At 35.2% G+C, this 27953-nt stretch overlaps 1 protein-coding gene across 1 annotated transcript; it reads left to right on the forward strand.

The window, feature by feature from the left end:
• The first annotated feature begins 4117 nt into the window (after positions 1-4117).
• On the forward strand, positions 4118-5404 carry LOC137253038 (uncharacterized). Its single transcript, XM_067789312.1, has 5 exons — positions 4118-4161; positions 4225-4416; positions 4510-4809; positions 4863-5019; positions 5084-5404. The coding sequence occupies exons 1-3, from the start codon at positions 4152-4154 to the stop codon at positions 4647-4649; spliced, it is 342 nt and encodes a 113-aa protein (XP_067645413.1). The 5' UTR covers positions 4118-4151; the 3' UTR covers positions 4650-4809; positions 4863-5019; positions 5084-5404.
• Positions 5405-27953: the final 22549 nt, after the last annotated feature.

The raw sequence follows: 27953 nt of genomic DNA on the forward strand, positions 1-27953 counted from the left end.
GCGGCCGAGCTACACCAGGGAAACTCCTTGGAACGTTAGGGGGTAACTATTCGGCCACGGTCTCCGTCCTCGGAATTATAATTTGTCTAAGAGCACATCATTGCAATATTCATCCGCGAAAATCGTAAAATCCTTTAAATTTTACAAGGTTGATTCATCTTGCAAATGCGGACGCACGCGTGGAATACACTGAAAGGGTAAAGATTCAGAGTTTTATAAATAGCATGCGGCACGTCGAAACACAAATTCATTGTGGCGGAGATCGTTGATGAAGTCATATTGGGAGTGGACTTCTTAGTTGACCATGACATCAGGATCGATATGCGGAGAAGGATGATGAAGGAACCAGGATGTGCCACTTAACTTCAGTTTGGAAAAAGGGTTCAGCAGTAATCGAGTACTGGTGGAGAAGAGTCGACAAAGACCACGAAAGTCAAAGGTAAAGGTTGATGGAACGAATGGGCCAAACAAAGTAAAATAAAAGGTAACTGCGAAAGAAACACTGGCATTGACAAACCCAAATTGACGCACTAAAACGAAGGAAAGAATTTCGCAGAAAGAATGCAAGGGTGGTTTCAAGCCAGGGCACACTACTGTTGTGAAGCGTCGGACCGATAATGATTATGCGAAGCCAATCCGTCAAGCGCAGGCTCTACGAAGTAGCTCATTGGCCAACAACAGAGTGTGAGGGAACAAACCAGGGTAATGAGTAGTAAGATGAAACACAGGCTTGACAAGAACAACAATTCGGAAGTTTCCTTGGAGGGAGATTGGATACTGCTATACAACGCTCACCGGCGGAAAGGTGTTCCATGCAAATTTTGGTGCAGTTGGGAAGGCCCGTGCAGACTTGTGAAGAAGGGTGGTTCATTTGGGGAGGTTAGCAGCGGTTATATGGAGAGATTTTTCTGATCGGGACGATCAGACTTACGTGGAGGGCAGTATGACGAATATTAGTGACACTAAGTGGTACTCACATCACTAATCTGATACCAAGTAAATAAAGCCACAACAACAATAAAGCAAGCTGTCACACTTGTATGTACGTAAACAAATTAATCATTATGTCTACACATATGTCCATACAAGTAACGGAGAGAAACGCACAAACACATGCATATATCTGAGATACTCCCAAAAGTAGGCAATCATCGGTGGAAGTATCACTCACATATACACGCGCATATGGCTATGCGAGAAGCTATAATTGTGCATCTGTCGTTATAGCTGATGAGTTTATAGCTAGTAAACAGGTAGTAAATTCCAAAAGATAGAAACGCCTAGAAGTATGCGAACGAGACATCACAGGGTATAAAAGGAGTTAAAGCTGAGTAATCCGTTATCAGTTTGATTTAAGCATTTATTATTGTGAAGTACTTTAATAAAGGCCATTTTGCATTATTGAATATTGGAGTTATTTGTTCAACAGCTTAGCGATACGAACGTTAGTAGAAGGTTGCATATAAGAGGAATTTCCCTAAATTCGTTACAATATGTTAAAATTATTCGAAACCGGGGTTGGGATCAATGTCATTTTTAAGCAGACCATCTTTATTCATTGACGGCTAAAGTACAGAATTGCCCAAAGCCTGTTTATTCACATATTAATTGAACCATAAAATCATTGTGAATGAAACTAAGTGTGATATCTTCTGCATAGGCGTCAAAATTCCAAAGTGATTGGATAACCTCGTTTGTAATTGATTATCGCTGTCTCATTCTGTATTTCTTTCTATCACCCGCTGAAGATAATCGGCCCTAAGCGCGGCCATATTGAACTCCATGTCAAAACGCTAAAAAGTAGCCATATTGAACATCCTGTCAGGCAGTTAACAGATAAGATATCACACTCAGTTTGATTCACAATGCATAAAATCTTTCATTGAAGGCTCCCTGCAAAACCGCACTAAGGGATCACAATCGATAAATGAATTTACAGATGCAATTCACTAAATTTGTCGATAGAAAACTAGCATGGCCGTGAATGTTAGAGAGGGAACCTTTCTAATTTTCCTTAATATACTAGTGGCGTTTCCTTCTAACATGTACAATATAAGTACATCCACGGCATGTACATATAAATGGCAAAAAGTGAAAATTCATCGTAGCAACAGACGGGCGAAAACGTAAGCGCGAAAAAAAAAACAAGAAATAAGATATTAAAAAGGCAAGTAAAAGAAATTTAAAATATGTATAATAAAAGTGTACGGAATGCTTTAAATGCTGAAAGTTGCGCTTTGTGAAATCTGTTGAAAAATACAGAAATATAGATAGTTTTGCGCGCAATGAAAATGAAGTATTGAGTGACGCGATTCAAGATGGCGGTGCTGATGTTAATTGTAATAACTTTATAAATAACATTGATTTGGATGAAGTAGAGCAAGTGGACCCAATTAATGATAAAGTGTGCGAAATTAAAGCATTGGCCATCCGTAATAATATGCCCACAACGATGGCTACTGATATGCTGCGCACTTTAAAGAGAATTGGTGTTCATGGTTTGGCTCTTTCAGCTAAAAGCCTTCTGGGAACCCAAAAAGAAAAGGTCCAGGTTCAGCCCATTCCAAATGGAGAATTTTTATATTTTGGAATCCAAAATCATTTTTTAACAAAACCGTTTGAGTTCCTGGAAGACAGCACCGAAGTCCAAATCGATGTGGGAATTGATGGGTTAAAGGTTTTTAAAAGCTCGGAAAAAGTTTTATGGCCAATATTAGGTGATATTGTTGGGAACAACCAAGAAAGTCCTTTTGTTATTGGTTGTTTTTCGGGAACTCGAAAACCTTGTAACATTAATCATTTCATGAAAGAATTATGTGAGGAAGTTTCAAAACTAAAAAGAATCGGACTAAAAGTAGGAAACTTTGAGTTTAATAAAAAATTTGATGTCCGGTTGTTTATTTGTGACACACCAGCTCGGGCGTTTGTGACCAGTGTTAATTCACATACTGGGAAAAAAAAGTTGTCCCAATTGTGATCAAGTTGGAAAATGGTTAAAAAATCGTGTGTGTTTTTCCAAACGGGTACACGATCCACGATCTGATGTGTCATTCAAAAATAGAGTTGATGCACTTCATCACAATGTTATGTTTCGACGGCAAAAAAATATTTTAGAGGGTCATAAATTTAGAATGGTGTCACAATTCCCATTGGACCCTATGCACCTTGTTGATTTGGGCGTTACTAAAAAGTTACTTAATTTGATAATAAAAAAAGGAAACTTAATTGAAATAAATAAAAAACTAGATTATCTGTCAAGCTTAGTTCCATCAGAATTTGGTCGCGTCTGTCGAAATTTTAATTCATTTAAAACTTGGAAGTCGACAGAATTTAGACAATTTTTGTTATACTCTGGTATATTTGTGTTAAAAGATTGTATCGATGATAATTTATATTATCATTTCCTTTTATTACACTCCGGCATAAGAAAACTTTCGTATGAAGGAACTGTGTTTTCTGAAACAAATACTGCTCAAGCGCTTTTAGAAGAATTTGTAAATTTTGTTGCAGATATTTACGCGGATCATGAAGTTAGCTTTAATATACATGGTCTGCTGCATTTGCCTAGTATTTCACGGCGATTAGGTCCATTAGATAACTTTTCTGCTTATAAATTCGAAAATTATATGCAGTATTTAAAAAAAATTAATAAATAAACCAAATAAAACTTTAAAACAATGCTTTTAATATTGACTTAAAAAAGACAAAGATTCATATTGTTTCAGTTCAATAGCAGGCCCTTTAAAAATAACTTCCACTAAAAATCGATCTGGACAGGAAGTGGTGCTTGGATATACTTTCAAAAACACTGAAAACTATTTTGAAGAGCATTTACAATCTTTTTCTAGCTTGGGTATTCTTGTAGATAGCAAGTTAAATGAACAAACAATTGAAGTAAATTGCCAGGATATAAAATTTAAATACTTTTGCATACCACACGAAAATAAATTTATTTTGATTTCATTGATTCACAATGTTTTTCACTACATTTCACATTAAAGCATTTCCGCTGATTTATTTCTTTTATTTATTATTTATATAAAGTAACACAACTTAATTTGAAACTATTTTTGTTTCATGAGATGGAGATGGATGCTCCCACCACATCAAAAATGAGTCAAAGTAATACGTATACGCCCATCACATCACAAATGAATAAAGGTGAAACATTTTGAATACATATGCATGTGCATATTTATAATAGTAGATTTTGATATTTCAAAGCTAAAATTGTAATAAAAAAACGCTTCGCGACCGATGGAATATTTAATGAGGTAGCTGCCGCACAAATCACTACAAAACTATCAGCTCCAAAGGTTGCAAAAAAGTTGTTCGAATCCGATAAAAATTCGAACGAAGTAGCGGTTACACAACTCACCTCCAACACACCAACGCCAAAGGTTTTACAAAGTCCAGGTACTTGAAGTCATATGGTCTTTGTTTATTTTATTATTTTATATACATATATAGACTAGTTTATTTACCTATCATTATTTACTTATTAAATAGACTTTCATGCGATTTTTGCTGAGATTTTGGAAAATCAAAAAACCTTAATTGCTAAACAGCAAAAAATTGACGAACGCCTACAAAATGTCGAGAAAGCTTGCAGCGCTAATGGCACAGAACCAATCCATCCGCGAATGTAAAGTATTGGTAGCCAAAGTGCTACGCTCGGTTGGTCGTCTGAAAGGCGAACTTCAAGACGAACTGCAAATAGAGATCGCTGCAACATTGCCTTTAGTCAGTATTGATGCAGCTATAGACGTTGAAGAAAAGCTGGGAAGGCAAGAATACTTCGAATCAATGGTGAAAGAAATAATACTTTCAAAAGATATTTTATTTTTTAAATATTTTTGCAGTAAGTTTACTTGGTCCAAATTAAAGGCAGCATCGGAACAGCTGATGAGGTTTTCCGCAGGGTCATTACCGACGAACTAGCCTTTTTGTTTACCTTGGATGGAAGGAAGGAGAAGAGAGCTTTGACGCAATTGAAACTATTCAACCAAGTTTTATACGGTAATAGAGGTTTAGCTGTTATTTATTGTAACTACTTTTATTAACTTGTTTCTCCTCCTTTTAGAGGTTTTCGCGATTGAAGGTCGAAATAAGTTCGAAAAGGCGTTAAGAAAAAGCATCGAATTAAGTCATAATCGGTATCATCAAAAGAAGTTTTTGCTTTCGAAAAAGTAAAATTTTGGTATATACCTAAAAATATTAGATTGTTACTGCTGCTGTTTGTTTTGTTGCTGCTGCTGCTGGTTTTGTTGATGCTGATGTTTGTTTTGTTGCTGCATTGATTTTGTTGCGAATCGTATTGCGTTGAAAGTAATCAAAAATCATTCCACCCTTCAAAATTTGTTTCCAACTGTTATAAAATACGCATAAACTGCCTCGAAGTATATCAAAAGCACATACATATACTAATATTACTATGTATATTTTTAATATTATAATAGTATATTATTTGTATATATATGTACTTAATTGTATATATTTGAAGTGTAATACTACGTTACATCAAAAGTGGAATTGAAACAAACGGATCAAACAACTTGTGAATAGAAAGTTATGTATTTTTGTAGACTATAAATAGTATAAAAAGGTTCAAATGTAATAAAAAGAACTGTGACGTTGATGAATGAACTTCGAATGTCCGAATGTGTCTTTATTCAAATATTTCAGCTTATTTATATTAAATTATTTTAAACATATTCTTACATACATATTTACATTTAAGCATACATACTTACATGCATATCTACCTTAAGAATACATACTTACATACCTACCTACAACTCGACACAAAATATGTACCTACACATCTGTTGAGCTGCGACTTCTATGGGAAATGCAAACCTTGCAAATTTGCTGGAATTCAAATTGGTTTGGTTATATGTTGTACACACCTGCTTTAATGGCTGTGTTAGCATTAATTCTCAAATGCATATCTATGTGTTGATGAACATTTAGACTATTTTTGAAGCAGGTTAGCATATTAGACTGATTTAAATATTTGGGATTAAATTGTTGGCTGTTTACACTACATCACCCTTTTTTTTTAGAATGCTTATGCATTTGGAGAATGCATGAGCATTCTATTTTTTATAAATTAATTCTACTTTTGTATTTTAATGTTTGTAGGTTGAACATTTTCTTATTCTACTAATTTAAGTCTATTTTTGTGTATTTTTATTTTCCTATTATTTATGATATTGCTATTCTCTATGTTACTGAGAAATTTTGCTTATCCTCGTTTCCTATTCTAGATGGAATTAAAGTATCATTATTTTTATTATTAGTATTTTCTTCTTAATAGGGTATTGGAGTAAAATTATTATTTTCATCTATTTCTTCTACCTTATAGGGAATTAATGGAAAATTGTTGTTTTCATCGATATTTACTACTCTGAAGGGTCCTTTATATCTACTATCTAACTTATGACCTGTTTCGTTTTTTACTAACCCTACATCTCCTATTTTTATTTCCTTATAGTGAATATTTTTATCACAACTAATTTTTTGTTTTTCTTTAGCCTCTTTTACTAATTTAAAGGCTCTATCGTGTGCTATTTGTAACCTATATTTAATTTCTTTATCTTCAGCCTCATAATTGTACAATGGGCTTACCGTATTTTCTTGTAAAAATTCGTAAGTCTGGAGTTTTTTGCCAAAGATCAATTTGAATGGACAATAGTTATGGACTGTAGATGGGGTAGTATTGTAATAGTATGCAAAATATTTGAGATATTCACCCCAGTCATCTTTGTTAATGGATATGTTTGAGCGCACATATTCATTGAAAGTTCTATGACTACGTTCAACAGTGCCTAAAGTTTGGTGGTGATACGGCGTAGATGTTTTGTGCTCAATATTGAGAAGTTTACATAGTTCTTCAAAGAGGCTATTTTTATATTCAGATCCCATATCCGTTATTATTGTTTTCATACTTCCATAAATTAATATGAAATTCTCGAATATGGCTCTGGCTACTGTTTTTGCATGTTTGCTCTGTATAGGAATTGCAACTAAGTATTTAGTCAAATCATATATTAGAGTGACAGCGTATTCGTTTCCATTTAATGATCTTGGTAAAGGTCCAATTGTATCTATTTGTACTGTTTCGAACGCCTTTGGTGGTGTTTCAGTTAAAATCATTGGTTCTTTTAAATTTTTATAAATTTTATTTTTATTGCAATTATCGCATTTCTTTATATATTTTCTTATATCATTTTCATATTTTTCCGTAATATTTTTGTCTTATTTTATTAGTTGTACGATTGATTCCTGGGTGGCCACCATTAACAGGATCATCGTGATATTTTTGAAGAATCTTTTAAATTTTATGATTTTCCGTCACATGCACAACCTCCAGAGTTAATGCAATAGTTAAATTTTTGAGAACTTTGATACATATTTTATTAAATGTGGCTACTCGAGTATAATTAAACAATTTGTCTCCTAAGGACAACTGTATTTTCTTAATTCCCAAATTGCTGGCTTTTTCCATAAGCCTGGTAAAGAATTGGCCTAAGTCAATCTTCGCCTCAACAATTTGATTTTCTATATTTATTTCACTACAAATTTTCTTTCCTGTTTTGAAATATAATTTCGGAGGATCGAAAACGAGCTGGACTAGTCTTTTTACTTCACATTTATTAAGCGCTTCGTATATTATAGGGTTCTCTTTGTGACTTTCCTTCTCTTCATTTCTATTACTGTTATTACTGGAATTCTTTTTAGTTTTGCGATCTTGTCGTGACTTTCATTATTTTACATGCCTGTACTGACATTTCTTTCAAATCATTGATATCTATTCGTGACAGAGCGTCTGCCATGTAATTTTCTTTTCCGGCTATGTACTCGACCCCAAAGTCATACTCTTCCAAATCTAACCTGATTCTAGTTAATTTAGATGAAGGGTTTTTCATTGAGAATAAATACGTTAAAGGTCGATGATCCCTTTTCACTGTGAATTTTCTGCCATAAACATATGGTCTAAAATATATAATTGCCCAATATATGGCCGCTAATTCTTTTTCGATCATGGCTTTTTTTATTTCGCCTTTTGTAAATGATCTTGAGGCATAGGCAATGGGTAATTGTTTTCCTTCATATTCTTGGCTTAGCACAGCACCGCAAGAATGACCACTTGCGTCGGTTGTAATAAAGAACTCTTTATCAAAATTGGGATATTGTAAGATATTTGAAATCAACAACCAATCTCCACCTTTTTTCTTCTTTGCCCGGAAGATATTTTTTAGGTACCAATAAAATAGGGCTGTTGTACTCTGAGGTTGATGGTTCAACAATATCTTGAATTAGTTTATTTACTTGTTTATTTATTTCATTCTTATGTGGTTGGGGTAGTCTATAATTTTTAATATACACAGGAGTGTTATTCTTCAGATGCAACTTTTGTTTGTAAAAGTTGTTGGTCGTAATTGGTTATGTTTCTAATGAGAATATATCAACGAATTCTGAGCATAATGTGTTGAGTGATTTACTAGCGAATGGTGGGAAATTTGTATTCAATCTTTCTAACTTTTCTTTATTATTAGCTTTACAGTGAGGTATATTTTCAATAATTACATAATCCTCTAAACTTTCTGTTTTGATGTCATAATCTTGAATGAGTGCATGTTTATCTGTTGTATTTATTATTCTTATTAAAGCTTGATTTGAGTTTACTATCGTGTTGGCTACAAAAATGCCATTAGTCAATTCTTGATGAGGTACTAATAGTTCCTTATTGTGGCTATTGATATGAACCTGTCTAATTACTTCGGCTCTTGCGGGTATTGTAATGCTATTAATTGTTGGTTTATTTGTCATTTGTATAACTATATCTTCTGGGTAGTCATATGGACGTAGTATTAGGCTGTCCCCATTTTTATTATAATCCAAAATGCAATTATATTTTTTAATAAAGTCGAGTCCCAAAATTCCATCACATGGGATTGGGAAATTGTCTTCTACTATGTGAAATTTATGTCGTATTAAAAGACTATCATCTGTTAGATTTGCTTTAACTGTTCCAAGTGTGCTTGTTATGCCTCGGCCAATACCTTTTAAATCTGTGATCTGTGAGTTATTTATTGTGACATTACTGTCAATTTGACCCTTCTTTATTATTGAGATATCTGCTCCTGTATCATCAGGAACGTCGAAGTTGACTTATTTAGGGTAGTATTGGAAGATATGTAGCTGTTTAGATGCAAGTTGAATGTGCATATTTTATTACCGTTAGCATTTACTGTTGGAGTGGAGTTTGCGGGTTTTCCTGTTGGTTTATATTACGGAGATTTCTTATGTTACTCTGATTGGATGACCTTGACTGACCTCCAAAATTACGTCTTTGTATATTATTATTTTGTCTATTACTATTGTTGTTATTATATCTGTTAGTGTTACCGTAATATCTTCGGTTTTGGTTACTTCGATAATTATTATTTTGGGAGCTTCTTCGGAAGTTACCTCGGTAATTACCTTGTGAACGCGTCAGGCGTAACACTGTATTTGGGTTACCCGTGACATCAGTACAGCTATTCGTGAATTTTGAAATAGCCTCGTTCATAGATGTGAACGTTCCTGCTTGCATTATCAGTTTTACTCTTTCGTTAGCCGAGTTTTTACACATGGCTTTTACAGCTGACTGTGTGTGGCATATTTGGTTGCCACATAAGGTGCGAGACCGTCTGATATGTAAGCACCTTCCAACGATTTTGTTAATTTTTCAATTTCGGCAGTATACTGGTTAGCTGTTTTACTGCGCTGTTGGATGTTTAGGAGTTTTGCCGTCAAAACTTCTACAGATTCACCTTTAATTGCTGAACTCAACTTTTGCCTTATTGCTAGTATTGAATTTTCAGTGCTCAAAAGGTTTCTAGCAGTTCCCTTGAGCTTTGTTTTTATCATGGAGACTGCTATGGTCTCGTGAGTATCCTTAATTTGTTCTAAGATATCTAGTGCGTCTAAGAAGCTATGTAAATTCTCATGTTTACCATCAAACTCAGGTAGAATTGACGAAGCCGTTTTTTAAAATTCTACTGTGGTTTGAGCCATTTTGTCTTTTCTTCTTTGGTACTTTGGCGTCTCTGTTAAAATTTCTTTTTGTTCCTGTTTTTCTTCTTCTTTTTGTTCTGCTTTTGGTTCTTCTTCTAAATCGGATGCTGACTCCAGAAGGAATGTGCTATAGTCTATTTCCTTCTTGAAACTCGTTGGTACTATGAAGTCTATACCATATCTTGCCTGTGAGGACACCAATTTGTCTTTAATGCTGGAAAAGATTTGATATGCTTGGTCTTTTCGATTGCTGTCGAGTTTACCATTTAACTGTTGAATTATTTTTCCTATTTTGTTAAATGCTTCAACTATTATTTTAAGATGCTTTACTACTGTTTCTGCCTTAACTTTTGTATTTTTATTAATACATTTGTAAGATTTTTCTCCTATCGTTTTTTCATCTATGAGTAGTTTAACGATATCTTCCCATTTGCCCATTGGTGATGGCAGTTAAAATTTAGTTAAACCTTATCTAAACCGTCTACGCGGCTAGAATATCGCTTTTTTAGGAATTTATTATGGGTTGAGTAGAGTTTTAGAAACAAACTGATACAACTGACTACGCAGATTATTACCAGCATGATTTTGATAGTATCTAGTGCCTCAGTATGGTCAACTACTTGGACTGAGTTTACAACGTTTGCCGTTGGTTTTTCTATTTTTGATTCTTGGCCTCCCATCGTAAAAAATATGAAGACAAGAAAATTTTTTGTGGTTTTTTTTTCTTTTATTAAAAAATCTTTCCAATATTTTAATCTGTTCTTCCCATAAATTTTACTTCCCATCTATATATCTCTTCAGCTGCTGTTGCGAGTGGGTTTCTAACATTCCATATGTTGGTTCCCCAGGCATCTCAATAAGTTTCCAATGACTTTTCAACCAAATCAGAGTTTTTTCCTCATCTACAATTTTAATTTCATTTGTAAGGTCCTCAAGTGGGCCTTTTACATAAATTTTAATTTTCTTGATCTTTCCATAGTTTTAAAATCTAAATTTTTTAACAAAATTGTATTTTATTTTTTTTTTCAACACCCTAATGTTTACATTGTTGGATTTGGTTTTTTATTTTTGTAACTTTTTTCCTTAATTTGGTCAAACTGATTTTGATTTTGTATGTCCTCTTCTGGGAACATAATTCAATAAGTAGGAGAAAAAAAAATTTTTTACAGCAAAAATATAATTTTTGATTGTCAATAGGCAGCCGTTGAGTTGCCCGCATATTTTCCTGGCTAACAATAATTTTTAAATTGTTAAAACTAATCTAATATACGTATTATACTTAAGTTGCTAGTTTATTCCTGATGTGGTCAGTTCCTTCCAAGGTAATATCAATATTTTCACTGGTCATGTCCACTGCTCCTGCATTATTTCGATTATAAAGCTCGTAAATTATCAAAAAATTGCTAAATGGCATCATTTTTGAGTGCTCCAAATTGGTCGTATTCACTGGTCCTGCATCAGTTCGATTATAAAGCCCATAAATTGCTAAATGGTGTCATTCTTTAGTGCTCCAAATTGATCGTATCTAGTGCTCCTGCATCAGTTCGATTATAAAGCCCATAAATTGCTAAATGGTGTCATTCTTGAGTGCTCCAAATTGGTCATATCTAGTGCTCCTCCATCAGTTCGATTATAAAGCCCGTAAATTGTCGTAAAAATTGTTAAACATCATTTGCTTCTTTCACAAGGCTTAGGCTGTAATCAGCCAGTAAAATCCTTGCCAGCTATGACATTAGGCTGAAAATTCAGCCAGTAGCATCATAGGCAGGATCGCCATATAAATAGGTTCAAATGTAATAAAAAGAACTGTGACGTTGATGAATGAATTTCGAATGTCCGAATGTGTCTTTATTCAAATATTTCAGCTTATTTATATTAAATTATTCTAAACATATTCTTACATACCTATTTACATGAAAGCATACATACTTACATGCATATCTACCTTAAGAATACATACTCACATACCTACATACAACTCGACACAAAATATGTACCTACACATCTGTGTTGAGCTGCGACATCTATGGGAAATGCAAACCTTGCAAATTTGCTGGAATTCAAATTGGTTTGGTTATATGTTGTACACACCTGCTTTAATGGCTGTGTCAGCATTAATTCCCAATAGTTGATGAACATTTAGACTATTTTTGTAGCAGGTTAGCATATTAGACTGATTTAAATATTTGGGATTAAATTGTTGGCTGTTTACACTACAATAGCTATAATTATTTTGATTCATAATTAAGATTCGAACATTCCTGTCAAAGTCAAGTCAGTTTCTTTTCAAATGTACATATATACTATACTCAAAGAAAATGTAAAACCCATGATAAAAATATTAAATGAAATATTAAAAGATAATTATGATATATAATCTATAAGACACCTCTGTTTTGTTTGTTTTTGTCATAACTTACTTTAGATAAGCGATAGATGTAAAAAAGTTGAAAAAATTAATTTTTATGTTATGCTGTTTAAAGTTAGTAGTTATAGTAAAAAAATTTTATCAATATACTTAAAAATTCAAGTTTATAAAATATTAAGGGTGTTTGTGTAAAATTATAGAAGCACCATATCCATATAAACCTCATGAATAATAAAATCTTTCATATAATTTTTTGAGCTTTATATGGTATATAAACTTAATAGACTTTTATAATTTTATATACTTTACCCCATTGTTTTCTTGATGACGAGGATTGGGAAGTATTCCAGGGTAATGTATAATTCTTATTTAATCATTTAATAATACCTTATTTGGTTGCTTATATAGTCACTTATGTAATAGCATACATAATTCCTTCTTTAATTGGTTATATATTCCCTTATAAAACACCCATACAATTCTTGTAACAATCACTTATATAATGGCTTATACCATCCATATTTAATTCCATGGACTATTCTTTATATATTAGGTGTTAAAGTGAGAGCGCTATAAAATACATAAATACGAAAAGCTTATATGCAAGAGAGACACAAAAACTCATACGCATTTTATCCCTCAAGTTTCTCCATTTGGCCTGTATAATATAATGGAAAGTTTTCAAATTTATAAGGGATACTTTTCTTACTGATATGGCAAATATGAGGGTTTATATAAGACATACTGTTCTAGCTGGGCTTATAGCATATCTTAGCATTTCACAAATCACACAAGAAGATTGCGCATTGCGCATGTAAACATTAGATGAGCTGTTTTTTATGACGTATGAATTGACTCTTTTCTTTTAGCTCTTTTTTTTTATTCGCTCAAGACTCAACTATGACGTAGATGCGCAGAAGGAAGCAATTTTGAACTACCCTGCAAAAATTGTTGGATTACGTGTTCCATTTTCTTCATGTTGGAGTACTCTAACAATACTCCTTTGCAATGCGTTTGCGGACCACCATCAGCAGATCATTGCTCGTTTTTTAACGACATTGATCACGACACGATGACGATCGAACAGAGTTGCCAAAAGTAAAATATTGCATGCAAATAACTATTAATAAAATTTTTACTTTGGCAACTCTGATAAAATGCAACAGCCGCACTGGTTTTATGTATACATACTATAGTATGTGTAGAGTAATATTAGTTTCTTTATTCACGCAAATGCTAAATAACATAAGAATATTCGTAGTATAAAATATAAAAGTTGTATTGCCCCTCTTCATTTATTTTCATTTTAAATTAAATTCACTTCGATAATTCTTTCGGACACAATTCCTCTTTAGTACTTTGGCATATGATCCTCTGTGGGTGCTCCATGGAGTACTACAGTGAAAGTACTTTGGAAAGTTCTCTCACGTATGTACTCTATGGACTACTCACAAACAAAGCGAGAGTGGGATCACCTACTCCTCTCCTAGGACATCGCAATGTTAATTGGAGCACATTTTTTGTATGAATACAGATTAGATTTGGAGCAGTCCTATACTCCCAAAGGAGTATTCCTTACATTATTTATAGAGTACTCACGTTTTTTGAAGGGTAGTGAATGCGCAATCAGGGCAAGATTCAATCACAAGAGGTTTGCTCGACAACTAAAATTTTTGACAATTGCGGCCATCTTGCTCCCAAGTTGAACTGACATCCCCTGACTGTGTTGCTTCTTGGCAAGTTTGTTTAAAAAAATGAGCTAAAGGCAAAATCTTAGAATAAAAATATATTTCAGCAAAACATATCTATTTGACGATGTAATTTTTATTTATTTTTGAAAAAAAAAAGAAATTGTTTTGATCACATGAAAATTTGTAAGTTTAGACAAAAATTTAATAATGAAGCAATATACAGGAACTATTCTTGATTTTGCAGGTGTTAAGCATTACGAAATACCCGCTGCTGCAGTTTAATTGTTGTGAATTCGATTGCTTAGTTTGAGGTAAGACAATTAATTGTAAAACATAAATTCAAAATTTATTCGTGACCATTTTTCAGATTAATCAAAAATAAAGGACACCCATCCAAAACCATTGTGACGGTGAGTGACCGGTTCTGCACATTTTAAGCACACATATTAAGGTATGCATAAGTAGTTCACCTTCAGTTTTAGCCTGTTTAAATTAGTTGAAATCACACACATACACTCATGGACAAAATAAGAGTCGTACACACCTTTGGTTCTTTATCATTACAAGATTTTGAATGAAAACCAATTTTGTGTAATAATATTAATAACTCTAGTTACATATACTAAACATATGTAAGTCATTATAATTTAATTTTATAACTGGCAGTGATGCGCATCCCGTGATACTCGACCATATCGGACCAATTTTCGAAATGAATCGTGATACCGGATTGGACAATTTTCAACAAACCGACGAACAACTAACATTTGCGAGCGCAACTTGTACAGTTTCCACACCCTAGGCATATTGATAAGGTAGTAAAGCTACGCCTAATATATTATTATTGCAATTGGTAAACATTTTTATTTATTTTCATGTCTTATGGGGGCGTATCGCCTTTTACAACCAGGCCGTGTTGTGATTTTAGAATTAAGTCACCTATAATTACATTATAACATAGAATGAAATAAATGGATAATTATTTAACACAAAATATATATTTCAGTTAAAATAACCAAGTTGTAGCAAATATTTTAAAATTCCCTTACAACTAATTTACTATATTAAAGTAAAATTTAAATTAAAATGTTAATGAAAATATTTATAATAAAATCACTTTTCCATTGAAACTGTTCATGAATATTTGAAGGTTTGGTCATATACTGTCGAATGGTTGAAGCGAATTTTCTCCAATTCGCATTCATAGCACCTGTGAAAATCTTGTCTTGCTTACCGGTGCACTTAACGGACAATGTGAGCATACAAGAATTATGTATTTGTAAGAAATTAATACAAAGTACATATGGGGTATTCCATCCCATTTCGACCAATTTTGAACCCGACCCCTTTAGAATTGGCTGAAAGTTTTTCTTCTTTTTCTAGCTTACGAAAGACGTTTTTCAGAAGTTTTTCACATTTTTTCAACCAACTCAAAAAAAGTTATGAATTTAAAAAAAAAACCGTTTTTGTTTTCAAAATGCTATAACTTTTTCAAAAATTTACCGTTTGGGATCTTTTTTTTTGTTAATTTTTTTTTTTTTCAATGTACTTTTCGGAAAAAATACAAAAAAATTTTTAAAGTTTTTTTTTTGTAATTTTTCAGTTTTTCGAGATTTTACGAATTTCGCCATTTTTTTTTTTCTCATAAAAACCTTCAATTCTGCAATCATCCCCACTAATTCCGGAGTGGGCTAAGCGATGTCCAACTCAAAATAAGTTATGAATTTAAAAAAAAAACGGTGTTTTTTTTCAAAATGCTATAACTTTTTCAAAAATTGACCGTTTGCGATCTTTTTTTTTTTAAAATTGGTTTTTAAATGTACTTTTCGGAAAAAATACAAAAAAATTTTTTAAGTTTTTTTTTTGTAGTTTTTCAGTTTCAGCACTTTGAAAACAAAAACGGTGTTTTTTTTTAATTCATAACTTTTTTTGAGTTGAGTAATGCACTGCAATGAACTAGTCAAAAACCAATAGCCGGCAATCGCGGGCGCCCTTCTTTTGGTTATCTTTGCATACCAATCATGTACATACATATATTTAGTTTGAATATATGTATGTATATTGAAACTAATTTCATTTAGTATTAAATGTTTGTAAAAAGTGAATTGTGTAAAATCATTAATAACTAAAGAAAATTTTAAAAACTGAAACTATAACGTCTTGCAAAAACTAAACAATCATCTTTTTATTTGTGCAAAAATTAGTGCAGTGCAGCGAAGAGAGGCCAATTATTCAGGAACAGTAATACGATTATACATATGTACTTATTTATTTCGTCTGTGCGTGTAAACATACTTTAAAATGCAAAATTGATAACTATTAATATACTACCTTTCTTACTAGTCTACTACCATTCTTACCATCATGGGGAAAAGTTATTCCCCTTTTTCCTTCCTACAGAAATGCAACCCGGAGTGATTTTAGAATTTGGGAGTGTCAAAGCTCTGCTGTCAGTTGGAGAACAAACCTCTAGTAATTGAATCATGCAATCAGGGTAGGTAATTTGTGTTAGCCATGATACAATTACCAGGCAGAAGCAGATGTCAAAATGCAGCCCTGATGTGTATTTTGTTGTTCCGACCGTCCATAAAATGTCAATCTTTCTTTCAATTTCTTCTATCAAAATTGATGTATGAAGAGAATTACACTTTATTTTTTCCGCAGAAAAAAGTACAACATGCATACGGAGGCACAAGGTTTTTTTTTATTATTTATTTATTATGGTCAGAAGCCTAATTCGTAGATTTGAATATATTACAGTGTTTTATCTTATAGGTAAGGTTTTACAATATTCATATAATTTTGGTTTAAATACTGTTATTTGGTTGCAACTTTTTATATCCATAGGCAGATCAGTGTAACTTTTCAGACCCTTGTAGAAAATGTTCTGTTGATCAATTTCAGTTCTAAAAAACGGCAATTTGAAATTATTTTTCTTCCTCGTATTTATGTTGCGAGTTTGCTCAACTAATGCTATATTTTTATTTAAATACTCAGGTACATTTCCATGTTTGATATTAAATATGAATTTCATGGAGTGGAAAACAATCTTTTCTTTCACACTTTGCTAAGGTCTTCAATATGCCAGCCGTTCGTGTATCTCTAGGTTTCTGAAGAATAAATCTCATGCATCTATTTTGAAACTTTTGGAGCTTGTCTACTTCTTTATACGATATTATATATAGAATGGGCAGTACACGAAGTGCGGTTCTATAATTGATTTATATAAAATTATTTTGTACTTTTTTTGAATGAATTTAATTCTTTTCTGCATGACTCCTATTTTATTAGCAACTTTTTCAATTGTATAATTTATATGATCTTCAAATTTGAGTTTAAGTATTATCAATTATTATTCCTAAGTATTTTATACTGTTAACTCTTTGTATGATTTCATCATTTATTTTTAGCTCGGCTATATCATCCTCATTGATATTCCTCCTTGTTATTATCATATATTTAATTTCAGTCTATTACCACACAACCATTTATACAAGTTATTTAGTTCCTGTTGCACTTTGGAAATTGCAATAATAATATTTTTTCACTAATCATAATTAATGCGTCATCCGCAAAAAGTTTAATTTCACAACCTTCGATAGCATTGACTATATCATTTATGTATATAAGAAATAGTATATTTGCCAATACTGTGCCTTGAGGTAACCCTATGGGTACCTCTAATTCATCGGACGTCACAGCATTTGTAACTGTTTTCTGCTTTCTCTGCTTCAAATAGTTGCGGAACCATTTAAGTTCAGTATCCGTTATGCCAATCTGCTGCATTTTTTTTTATTAATATCTCCCTATCCACTACTATTTTGTTGTTTAGCTCTTCTTTCCAATCAGATATCACCAAGTTCAGCGCTGTCTCACAGGAATGTTTTTCCTAAATCCTGACTGTTGGTAGACTAGTATATTATTTACTTCAAGATGATTCACCAACTGATACTTAACAACGGCTTCGAGAATTTTAGCATCACTTTGCCGGGTATTTATTTGGCTAAGTTCTTCAGGTTGCATTTTCTTTTAAACTTTTTCCACAAGTATTATTGTTGACGTTTGCCACATTTCAGGTACCACACCATCTTCTAGGCTGTTATTGATTATTTGAGAATAGAAATATCCGGTATACGATATACAATCTTTTAGTACACCTTCGGATAGAAGTTTTCGTCCTCCTATTTTATATTTAAAGTCTTTTAGGATATTAATAACTTCATCGGTGGTAATCTTAGTAAACTTTAATTTTGAATGGACTTGTGTGTCCTCTAGTTCAACTTGACAGGTGTTATGTAGCTGGCTTTCAGTGGTAAGACAGAGGTGGCGTGTGGCATGGTGGCAAGCCCTGCTAGCTCGTCGGACGGGGTGGGGTTTGGCGCACCAGCCTTACCAACAACTACACTAACAAAAAAGGATTGTTCATGCCAAGTTCTAAAAAGAAAAGGGGAAAGCTGAAAGAGATACAATAGACGTAAGGGGAGCAGAGAGAAAAAGGGGGGAAAAGGTGGAGGCCTGTCTAGTCAGGTGGAATCTACCCACCCTCTTCGCGTATCTTACACGAAGCCATAGGCGCCGTGCTGACTCTTCTAATTTTACGGCGCCCCCAAACCTGACTCAAGTCTGTCTGTTTACAAGTCTACTAGGCCATCACCCCTACGTCCCCTCTTAAGCCCAGAGCAACGCCCACACCAAAGATCCTAAAATCAGCCCTCCATTGCAGTGATCAACAAAAAGCTCAACTCGTAAAATTCCAAATCGTTATAAGCATATCTTTATTTATAAATTTTAACGTTAAACCTATCCCCTACTAAGAGTGATTCTTCAGATATTTTCACAAAACAAAAAGGACATCTATAAACGCTTAAACTCTAACAATTCCTTAATATAAGAATTCCAAAAATATGAATTATTCAAAGAAAACAAAATAAAAATTAAAAAATTTGAAAATTAGTCGAAACAACAATACGCTAATCAAAAATCCAACGTTAGCTGTCGCTTTAACAACCGATATACAAGCAAATACCCGTATGTTATCTTAACTTAGTATTTGATACCAAATGCAAGAAAAATATATTTGATCAAAAAGAAGTTAATGAGAAAAATAATCTGGTGTACGTGAACAGGCACACCCTAATGGTTGTCGTATCTAACTATGTCTTTTGATATCTTTAAAATTACAAAAAAAAAAACCAATTCATATATATGTGGCAAAAATTCAAACGTTAAGCAAAAATTAAAAGTAAATCCCTGACCTAGGCTAAGGCATTAGATATATCGGTCATTGACATATATGTAAAGAAATGGAACACAAATAGTATTGTCAATTTTCTCACTCACCTGATCTCAGCACATCAGCATTGTAGGCGCCTTCAAGCTGCGGGGACCTGTGAGGAAGGGAAATTCACATACATATGTCTTTGCCTACTCATAAAAAAAAATACCTTTTACTGCCTGAGCAAAGGTTCAATGGAGTTTTTAAATGTCACCGCGATCACTCGCTCGCGATAGCGGGCGGCGAGTGGGTGAATTACGCAATTTTAACAAAATAAAAAAAATAATAAAAAAAAAAACAAGAGGAAAATGCGAAAACTATAAGAGACAAAGAAATAAAAAAAAAACCGAAAAAATATAGAAAGTTTAAAACGAGAAAGAGAGAATTATAAAAAAAAATCGAGGAGAGAAGCTCCAAATCGGCAATTAAATGCTAGTGCTAGTGTATTTTTGAATATAACCCTAATTAGGAAAACTTAAGAAAAATTACTACCAACTAAATGTAAAAAGAAATGCCGAAGTGAACAAAATAAATGAATATGCGATATAAAAAAAAAAACTATTGACAAAATTAATAACAAATTACAAGAAAATTCCAAAGTTAATATTACTAATAACAATCCCAAAAAGGTAAGGTGTGGCAAAATAGTGCAAAAATCCATTAAAAAAAAGAAATTCCAATAAACAGGAACATGTGTCAAATGCTCTTTTATGCCCTCCTTGGGCGTTCGATGTTGATGCCGTCGGCGATGGTGACGTCGCTGTGTTGCTGCTGCTGTTGTCGCTTCTTGACGCTGCGTGGGTGCTGGCGGCGTCGCTGTCGTCGCTGCTGCTGTCTACCGGCCACTTTCGGTCACTTTGGCCGATCCTCTCTCTTGCGCTCTCTCTCTCCCTTCTCCGAGCTCTACTGATCGGCGGTCCCAATATTCCGCCGTTCCTGCGGTCGCTCTGGGTAATGTATGCGGGTAAGTATTCTGGCCCGTTTCCTTCGTCCCGCCAGAGAATTCTGCAAACGAAAAAAAAACCAAAATGACAAAAATCAAAATTTACAGCTGGTGTCTTTGTACATATGTATATACCTCACATAGCCATATTTTCCCAAGTTCGGTTGAGTATTTCGGCTTAATTATTAGTTTTATTTTAAATTAATTTAATTTAGTTTAATTCCAATTTCATTTCAAAAAAAAAGCTTTTATTCATTTCAATTTCAAATTTAATAATCGGTGCTGTGTAATTTACTTTTGATTTCACTTTTAGCAAGTTTACATTAAATTAATATTGATTTTATTTTAATTCAATTTAATTTTTGATTTTACTTTAAATAAATTTAATCTAATTAATTTTGGATCTTATTTTAGGAAACTTTATTTCCATTTACTTTTCGTTTTTAATTTAGATACTTTTTATTCGGTTTAATTTTTCTTTTATTTTCAATAAATTTATTTTAATTTAATTTTGGAGTTTTATTTCACATAACGGACTTTAGGTTACCACTGATTTTATTTCCAACTAATTTAATTTAAGCTAATTTTTGATTTAATTTTCAACACATTAGGTTTATTTAAATTTAGGTTTTATTTTAGGCAAATTTAATTTAATTTCTTTTTGCGTTAATTTTAAATAACTTTAATTTAATTTAATTTTGATTTTACTTTAACTAAATTTAACTTCATATAAATTTTATTTTTCTTTTTATATTAATTTTATTTTTAGTTTAATTTGCATTTTTTTTTTCAAATAAATTTTATTTTTGGTTTAATTTTGAGTGTTTTCTTTTCTTATTTTTAATGCTATTTTTAGTTTTTTTTTTCTATTTTTATTTATTATATTTTTATTTTAAACACTTCTATTTTATTTATCATTTAATTTTATTTTTATCTTACGTAGGTTTTATTTGCTTTTATATATTATTTTAATTAAATCGTAATTTTTCATCAAAAATTTATTTTATTTGCAATTAAAATTCATTAAATTTCCATTTGATCACAACTTTTTTTTTTTTATTAATTTTGATTCACCATTTACAACACCTTTTGGTTCACCTCATGCATTATTTGATGCACAAATATCCGCTTTATTAAAAAAAGGGAATTTACAGATGAAGAAAAAAGTTTATATAAAAGTGAGTTTAATTTACGTGCAAATTTAATTTATTGTCAAACTATTTAAAAATCAAGACACCAAAAAGGAAATTTACGATTTATTTTTATACTTGATTGAAATTTATGCAAGGAAGGGGCAAAAATTAATTTAACACTTTTTTAATTTTTAAAACGGTATCACACTTACCTGTGGCAGGATGTTGAAAGGTTTTTTTTTTCTTCCCTGGGTTTGCGGTTTCTTTAATAACGTGTTTAAAAAAACCGCTAAAACGGTACGACCGTATCGGTATTTTTTTCACATAAAAAAAATATATATATTAAAATTTTTTTTTTTTTTTTTACTTGACTTGACTACTTTCACACGCGACTTTTCCGCAGCACGACCACGCACTATTGAGACAACTTTTCTAATGAATTTCTGAGTTTCGGTTAACTCTTCACATACCCGTATCTGAACGGAATTCCTTAAATTTCACTCAAACACACCACACACCCCTACGTACTTTGCTTTCGTTTTTCCACACGCACACACCCACGCATGCGCTTTCGTTGCATAACTTGAACACGCTCCCGCATGCGCATAGCAGCATCCTTCAACTAATGCTGCGCAACATGCCTAGCTAGTAGCTACCGGGATTAAGATACTTTTGCATAGAATGCATATGGTTTGGTTGCTGGTGATGTTTTGCCCTTAAGGCTGGCGTAACAGGCTCGCACCCGCCGATGGGGCCTGCTCCATGGAGCGTGTGCGTAAAAAAGTATCATACGCCACCTTTCCGTTTTGTCTTCTCTAACAGCTCAATGTGTGGCCTCGACCCACGCCTCAATGCCGGGCAAGTAAAAACGTTTAAATAATGTAAGTAATGTAAGTGTCTACCTTCTACTCTATCACAGATCCACTTTTAGTCCTAAGCATCTAATTAATAAAATATCACAGTGTTAAAAAAAATAAGTGGTCAAGATTTGTTAGGGTAAATATCACAGATAGGGTTAAGGTCAGAGAAAGAAATAAAAATATCACAGTTGGCTACGTATAAATACGTAAATAATCCAAAAACTAAAACTAGGTAATAGGGAGTAAATAATTGCAACAATAATTCAAAGCGGGTATAATAATCACTACATGGTCAGGTAGGTGTATCCATATAAAATAAAATCACTAGGCTCTAAAAAAAATATAAATACTAAATTAATAAGGAACATTTTTGTCAGGTACGTCAATAAATAATTGCATCGTCAGGCATGCTAATAAATAGGTATAAATAAACAAATGTTAGTCAAAAGTTATTCAGACACAACGACACTTAACATATAACATTTAATATATCTCTACTACTCTACTTCGCAAAAATGTCTTTAGCATGGTATACCCCGATCTTTTTCCCACTTGAGTCACCCAGCTCATACATCGAATTTCCAATTGTCCTTAGTACTATACATTTGACTTGCTTGGGGGCAAGCTTGGCATTATAATGATCAATCTGAGAACTCTGCTTAAAATTTCGGCGGTATACCACTTGTCCAATTTGAAACCTAACATCTCTACCTCTTGTATCATATACCTTTCTACTACGCTCGTGTGCTAACTTCAGCTCTTTCTTAATTTTTTCTCTAATCAGTTGCAACCTATCGCCGTTTATCTCCACTTCGCAGTCAACATCATTCAGTGAGCCCAACTTCCGGCATACCTCATGTGATGCTGCATACAGCATCATTGGCATACCGAAGGTGGCCTGATAGGGTGACATGCTGATTGCGGAGTGGACGGCACTTCCCAGAGCAAATGCCGCATCGCTAATGTGTCGGTCCCAGTTCTTTTGGTTTTCATCGATAAATGATCTTACGATCTGCAGTACTGACCGATTCACTCTTTCTGCGGCGTTTCCCTGCGGTGAATAAAACGCTGTCTTGATATGTGTGGTACCATATTTTTCTAGGAGTGTGGCGAAAGTTCCTGAAACGAATTGTCTTCCATTGTCCGAATGGATGTATTCGGGTACCCCGAATATATGGAAGACTTCACGTTATAGATATTTCACCACCTCGGCTGAAGTAGCTTTCCGCAAGGGTTTCAAAAACACAAATTTTGTAAAATGATCTAAACATACAAACGAAGACATTACCATCCGACGTACGAGGATAAGGACCCATAAAATCTACAAACAAGCGTTGAAAAGGCCGTTCGGTTACATGTTGCTTTCCCATTAGCGGTCTGTGAAAAGCATTTTGCGTTTTACTTTCCGCGCAAACTTCACATTCCTTTACATATCTACATACTTCTGTGACCATTCCTGGCCAGTAATATCTTTCCCGTAACCGCGACAAAGTTTTATGTATGCCCCCATGACCTGCTGAAGGAGAGCTGTGAGCTGACTCTACCAACCCCTGTCGTAGTTCCGACGGAACCCAAAGCTTCCAGGCATGGTCCGCTTGAAGAGCGTCTCCCCGGTCAAACTGAGTCCGTTTATATACGTATCCGTCAGATACGCATAAGTCTGGCAACTTGTCCTTGTTATCTGCCACTGTTTTTCGCAATTCGCAGTATTCGTCGGAGTCAAAATATGGCGAGTCTAGACATACGTCCATTACTCTATCACTGGGTATTATTTCTTCCATATCCATTCGGGAAAGGGTATCCGGTACAACGTTCTGCGAGCCTTTTCGATGTTCTATATCAAAGTCGAAGCTTTGGAGTTTTAAACTCCATCTAGCGAGTCGTCCTGCAAGATCCTTTTGATTCATAAGCCATTTTAAACTTGCATGGTCTGTTATTATGGTGAAGGGCAAGCCCTCCACGTAAGGTCGAAATCTTTTTACGCTTAGAACCGCTGCGTAACACTCCAGCTCGGTGACGCTATAATTTCTCTGAGCCTTGTTTAGTTTTGCTGACATGTAGGCGATTGGTCTCTCGTGATTGTCTTCGTCTAGTTGGAAAAGAACCCCGCCCACTCCATCGGTCGATGTATCACATTGAATATAAAACCGTCTGTTAAAGTCTGGATGAGTAAGCACTGGCGCCGATATCAAACTTTGTTTGAGTTTGTCAAATGAAATTTTGGCGTCGTCAGTCATTGTAAATTTCTTAATCTTTTCCTTAGTGAGGCAGTCGTGCAGCGGAGCTGCAATAGTCGCGTAATCTTGTATGAAGCGTCGGTACCATCCTGACATGCCCAAGAACCGTCGCAACTGCTTCGGGGTTTTTGGTTCAGGAAAGTCCCTCACAGCTACTACCTTGTTGGCATCCGTACGGATACAGCCATCCCCTACAACATATCCGAGGTATCGGACCTCTTTATAGCAGAATTTACTTTTTTCGACATTTATCGTTAAGTTTGCCTAGCGCAGACACCGAGCGACCTTTTCTAACAAACATATATGGGACGAAAAATCTTCAGAACACACTAACAAGTCATCAAGATATACAAATACACATTCACGTAACACAGCGGGTATAACCTTGTCCATTAATCGACACATTCTTTGTGCCGCGTTGCACAGTCCAAAGGGCATTACTGTAAACTGATAGAGGGGTCTCCCTGGCACAGTGAACGCTGTCTTCTCCCTGGACCTTTTTTCCAACGGAATCTGCCAGAAGGTGTCCTTCAGGTCTATGGCTGATATATACCTCGTATTTTGCAGCCGGCTAAGAATTCCGTCGATATGGGGGGGGGGGGGGGGGGGGGGGGGGGGGGGGTGGATAGGCGTTCTTGATTGTACGCTCATTAACCTTACGCGCATCAAGACAAAGACGATTTTTTGTTCCTTTTATAACGAGGGATACTGGAGAATTCCAGCTACTATTTGATTCTTCTATTACACCCATGCTTAGCATTCGGTCTAGTTCTGCGTAAACTAGTTTTTGTATCGCTGGTGAGATGTGGTAATGGCGTTGTTTGACAGGAAGGTTCTCATCGCGTACTTCTATTACATGCTCTTCTAATCCGGTTCGACCTAATCCTAAGACAGCGAACGACGGGAATTGTGCCTTTACCCTCTCTAGGGCTACTGTTTGGTCGGGGGTCAACACATGTTGTACTGCATCAAAAGACAAATCCCCCTCGGCGGGTACGAGTTCTGCTACGGTCGTGTGGGTTGGTCGAGCTACAGGGCCTCTACCTACTAAATTTAACTGAAACACCCTCCAAAAATCGATTCCGAGGTAAACCTCTTGTTGAAGTCCTGGCACTATCAAGAACTCTAGGTCCCTACACATCTCATTCCAAGTCACTGGTAACGTGATAACTCCTTCCACTGGAGTCTCTCCTCTGTTAGCTGTTTTAATCGATTGGTTGGTGATGGGAAGAATCCTCTCCTCATTACCCTCTAAAAATTGTGTGCTATCCTTACCCAGACAACAAGCTCCCGCCCCTGAATCAAGTAAAGCTAGCGCCTCTTTATCCCCTATTATAACTTGCGCAAAAAAATCTATTGTCACCTTTGACTGTAACGATCGTCGATATTATTTTATGCTGTATTCTCCTAAACATTTTCCGCTTCTTCCTCATTTTCTGTATTTTGTTAAAGTTTTTCGTCTTTCTTTTCTTTATTATTTCTTCGCAAAATATCCTCCTACGTGCTTCCTCATACTCCATCTTCCTGATTTGTAGGCTCTTCAAATCCCGTTGCTTTCTCTGTTCTACACTACTCTCAGCTTTTATACTTCCTTCCCTTTTTAAAATTTTTACTGGTTGTTGTCCGGGCGATCCTTCTCCTGACTGAGTGCCCCGGTCATCTCCGCCAGGTTGCCGTTTCCCTTAGGTGGCTTATAAATGCAAAAAGAGCTGCCCCCCCCCCCCCCCCCCACCCACACGAAAAGCAGACCATATTATGAAAGCTGGACTTGCATCGCGTGTCCTTACTAACTTCCGCTGGATTCTTTGCAAAATGGTCAACCGGCATTCCACACGAGAAGCACAACATCAAGTGGAAGGGTGAGGGGCAGAAAGAGTTGATGGTTGGCTTGGAGCCCCCTGCAGGCGCTGTGACAGGTGCATTACGCGATGCCACATTTTGTGTCCTGTTGTCAGGAAGTTGGCCACTGTTCGACCTATTTTTAAACTGTGCCCCTATTGCTTCCAGTGGCTTGGCACTACCCCCTTCCTCTGGGAACGTAACGTCGGGCTAAACCAACTCACTTACACCCCCTTTGGACCTACTCTTATTTTCTTTAATGACCTTTTCAGCTCGCCTACATTCAGCTTTCAGCTCCGCTAGAGTGTCCATTTTTGACGAGAAGGTCAGGTTAGCCAGGTATGGTTTGAGATTTCCCTTAATTATCCCAACCAGTTCCTTCTCGGGTATTCGTTTCCTCAGGCTAAACGTCAAATTGTGCACGTCCCCATAAAATTCATGAAATCCCTCATTCGCCAACTGTTTACGCTCCATGGTTTGCCGAATCACCTCGTAGTCGGTGTCTGCGGTTTTGAAATGGGCTAGCAGTTCTGCCTTCAGATCAAGATACCCGAAGGTCGGATCTTCGGCATGATCCTCCAGCACCTGCCAGTACCATTTCAAAGCCGCTCCTGACACGAGGCAATGGAAATCGGTAAACAGTTGATGATGAGAGATTTGATGTTGCTCCCTCATTTTCTCTATCCTAAACAGGAAGCTCTCGACCGAAATCCCCTTGTCCGTCCCTTCAAAATTTATATGCCACTTCTCTAAGTCCATTTTCTTTCAACGTAGTGGCTGTTGTGCGCTTTGGGGTCCTCCGTCGTTTGGTGGCTCTCCTCCGTTGGCCTGCATCGCTGCTCCCTCTCTACCTGGTACCCTATTGTTCGGAGTGGACGCTTGATTGGAGCGATGATCCAACCCTTGAGCTGCAGAGGTTTCCATGTCGGTGACACGGCCGCTGAAGTTGACTACACAAGTTTTTATAGTTCCTAGCTCGTTATTCCACTGGGCCATTAACTCCCCTTGCTGTTCTATCATTGCCATAAGACGTGTCAGTTGCTCGGTGTCAGTCCCAGTGGTCTTTGTGCCCCCTGCTGCCGTCGCAACCTCAGCTGCCATGGCTCCCGGTGCCTGCTGCTCCAAAGGATCAACGCCCCCCTGTGATCCACGCTGTTCGTTGGCGGACATCTAGGCGAGGATTTCGTCGAGCTTGTGAGAGAAACTCAGACTGGCTTCGGCTTGATCCGCTATTACCCGGCTAACCCTGGACAAACTAACTTCGCGCCCGGCCTCCTCTTATAGCGAGCTAAAGATCCTGGTTGTACACCGGTTGAAATAGTCCGTGGGAAAGAAATCTACCCTGTGTTCAATCCCTGTGTCTATTTGGTTGAACAGTGAGCCAACCACCTGATTTTCAAGGGCACGCGTAAAAGCACGTGTAGACGGCCTGTCTCTAGCAAACAGTCCCAAACCACCTAGTACTCTTTCCTCCCTGTTTTCCTCGTCAGTCATGAACTCAGACTCACGCAACAAACTCACTCTATGTCACACGCACACAGT

The sequence above is a fragment of the Eurosta solidaginis genome, chromosome 5 (genome assembly GCF_040869045.1).
Source record: "Eurosta solidaginis isolate ZX-2024a chromosome 5, ASM4086904v1, whole genome shotgun sequence".
In the NCBI taxonomy this organism is placed as follows: Eukaryota; Metazoa; Arthropoda; class Insecta; order Diptera; family Tephritidae; genus Eurosta; species Eurosta solidaginis.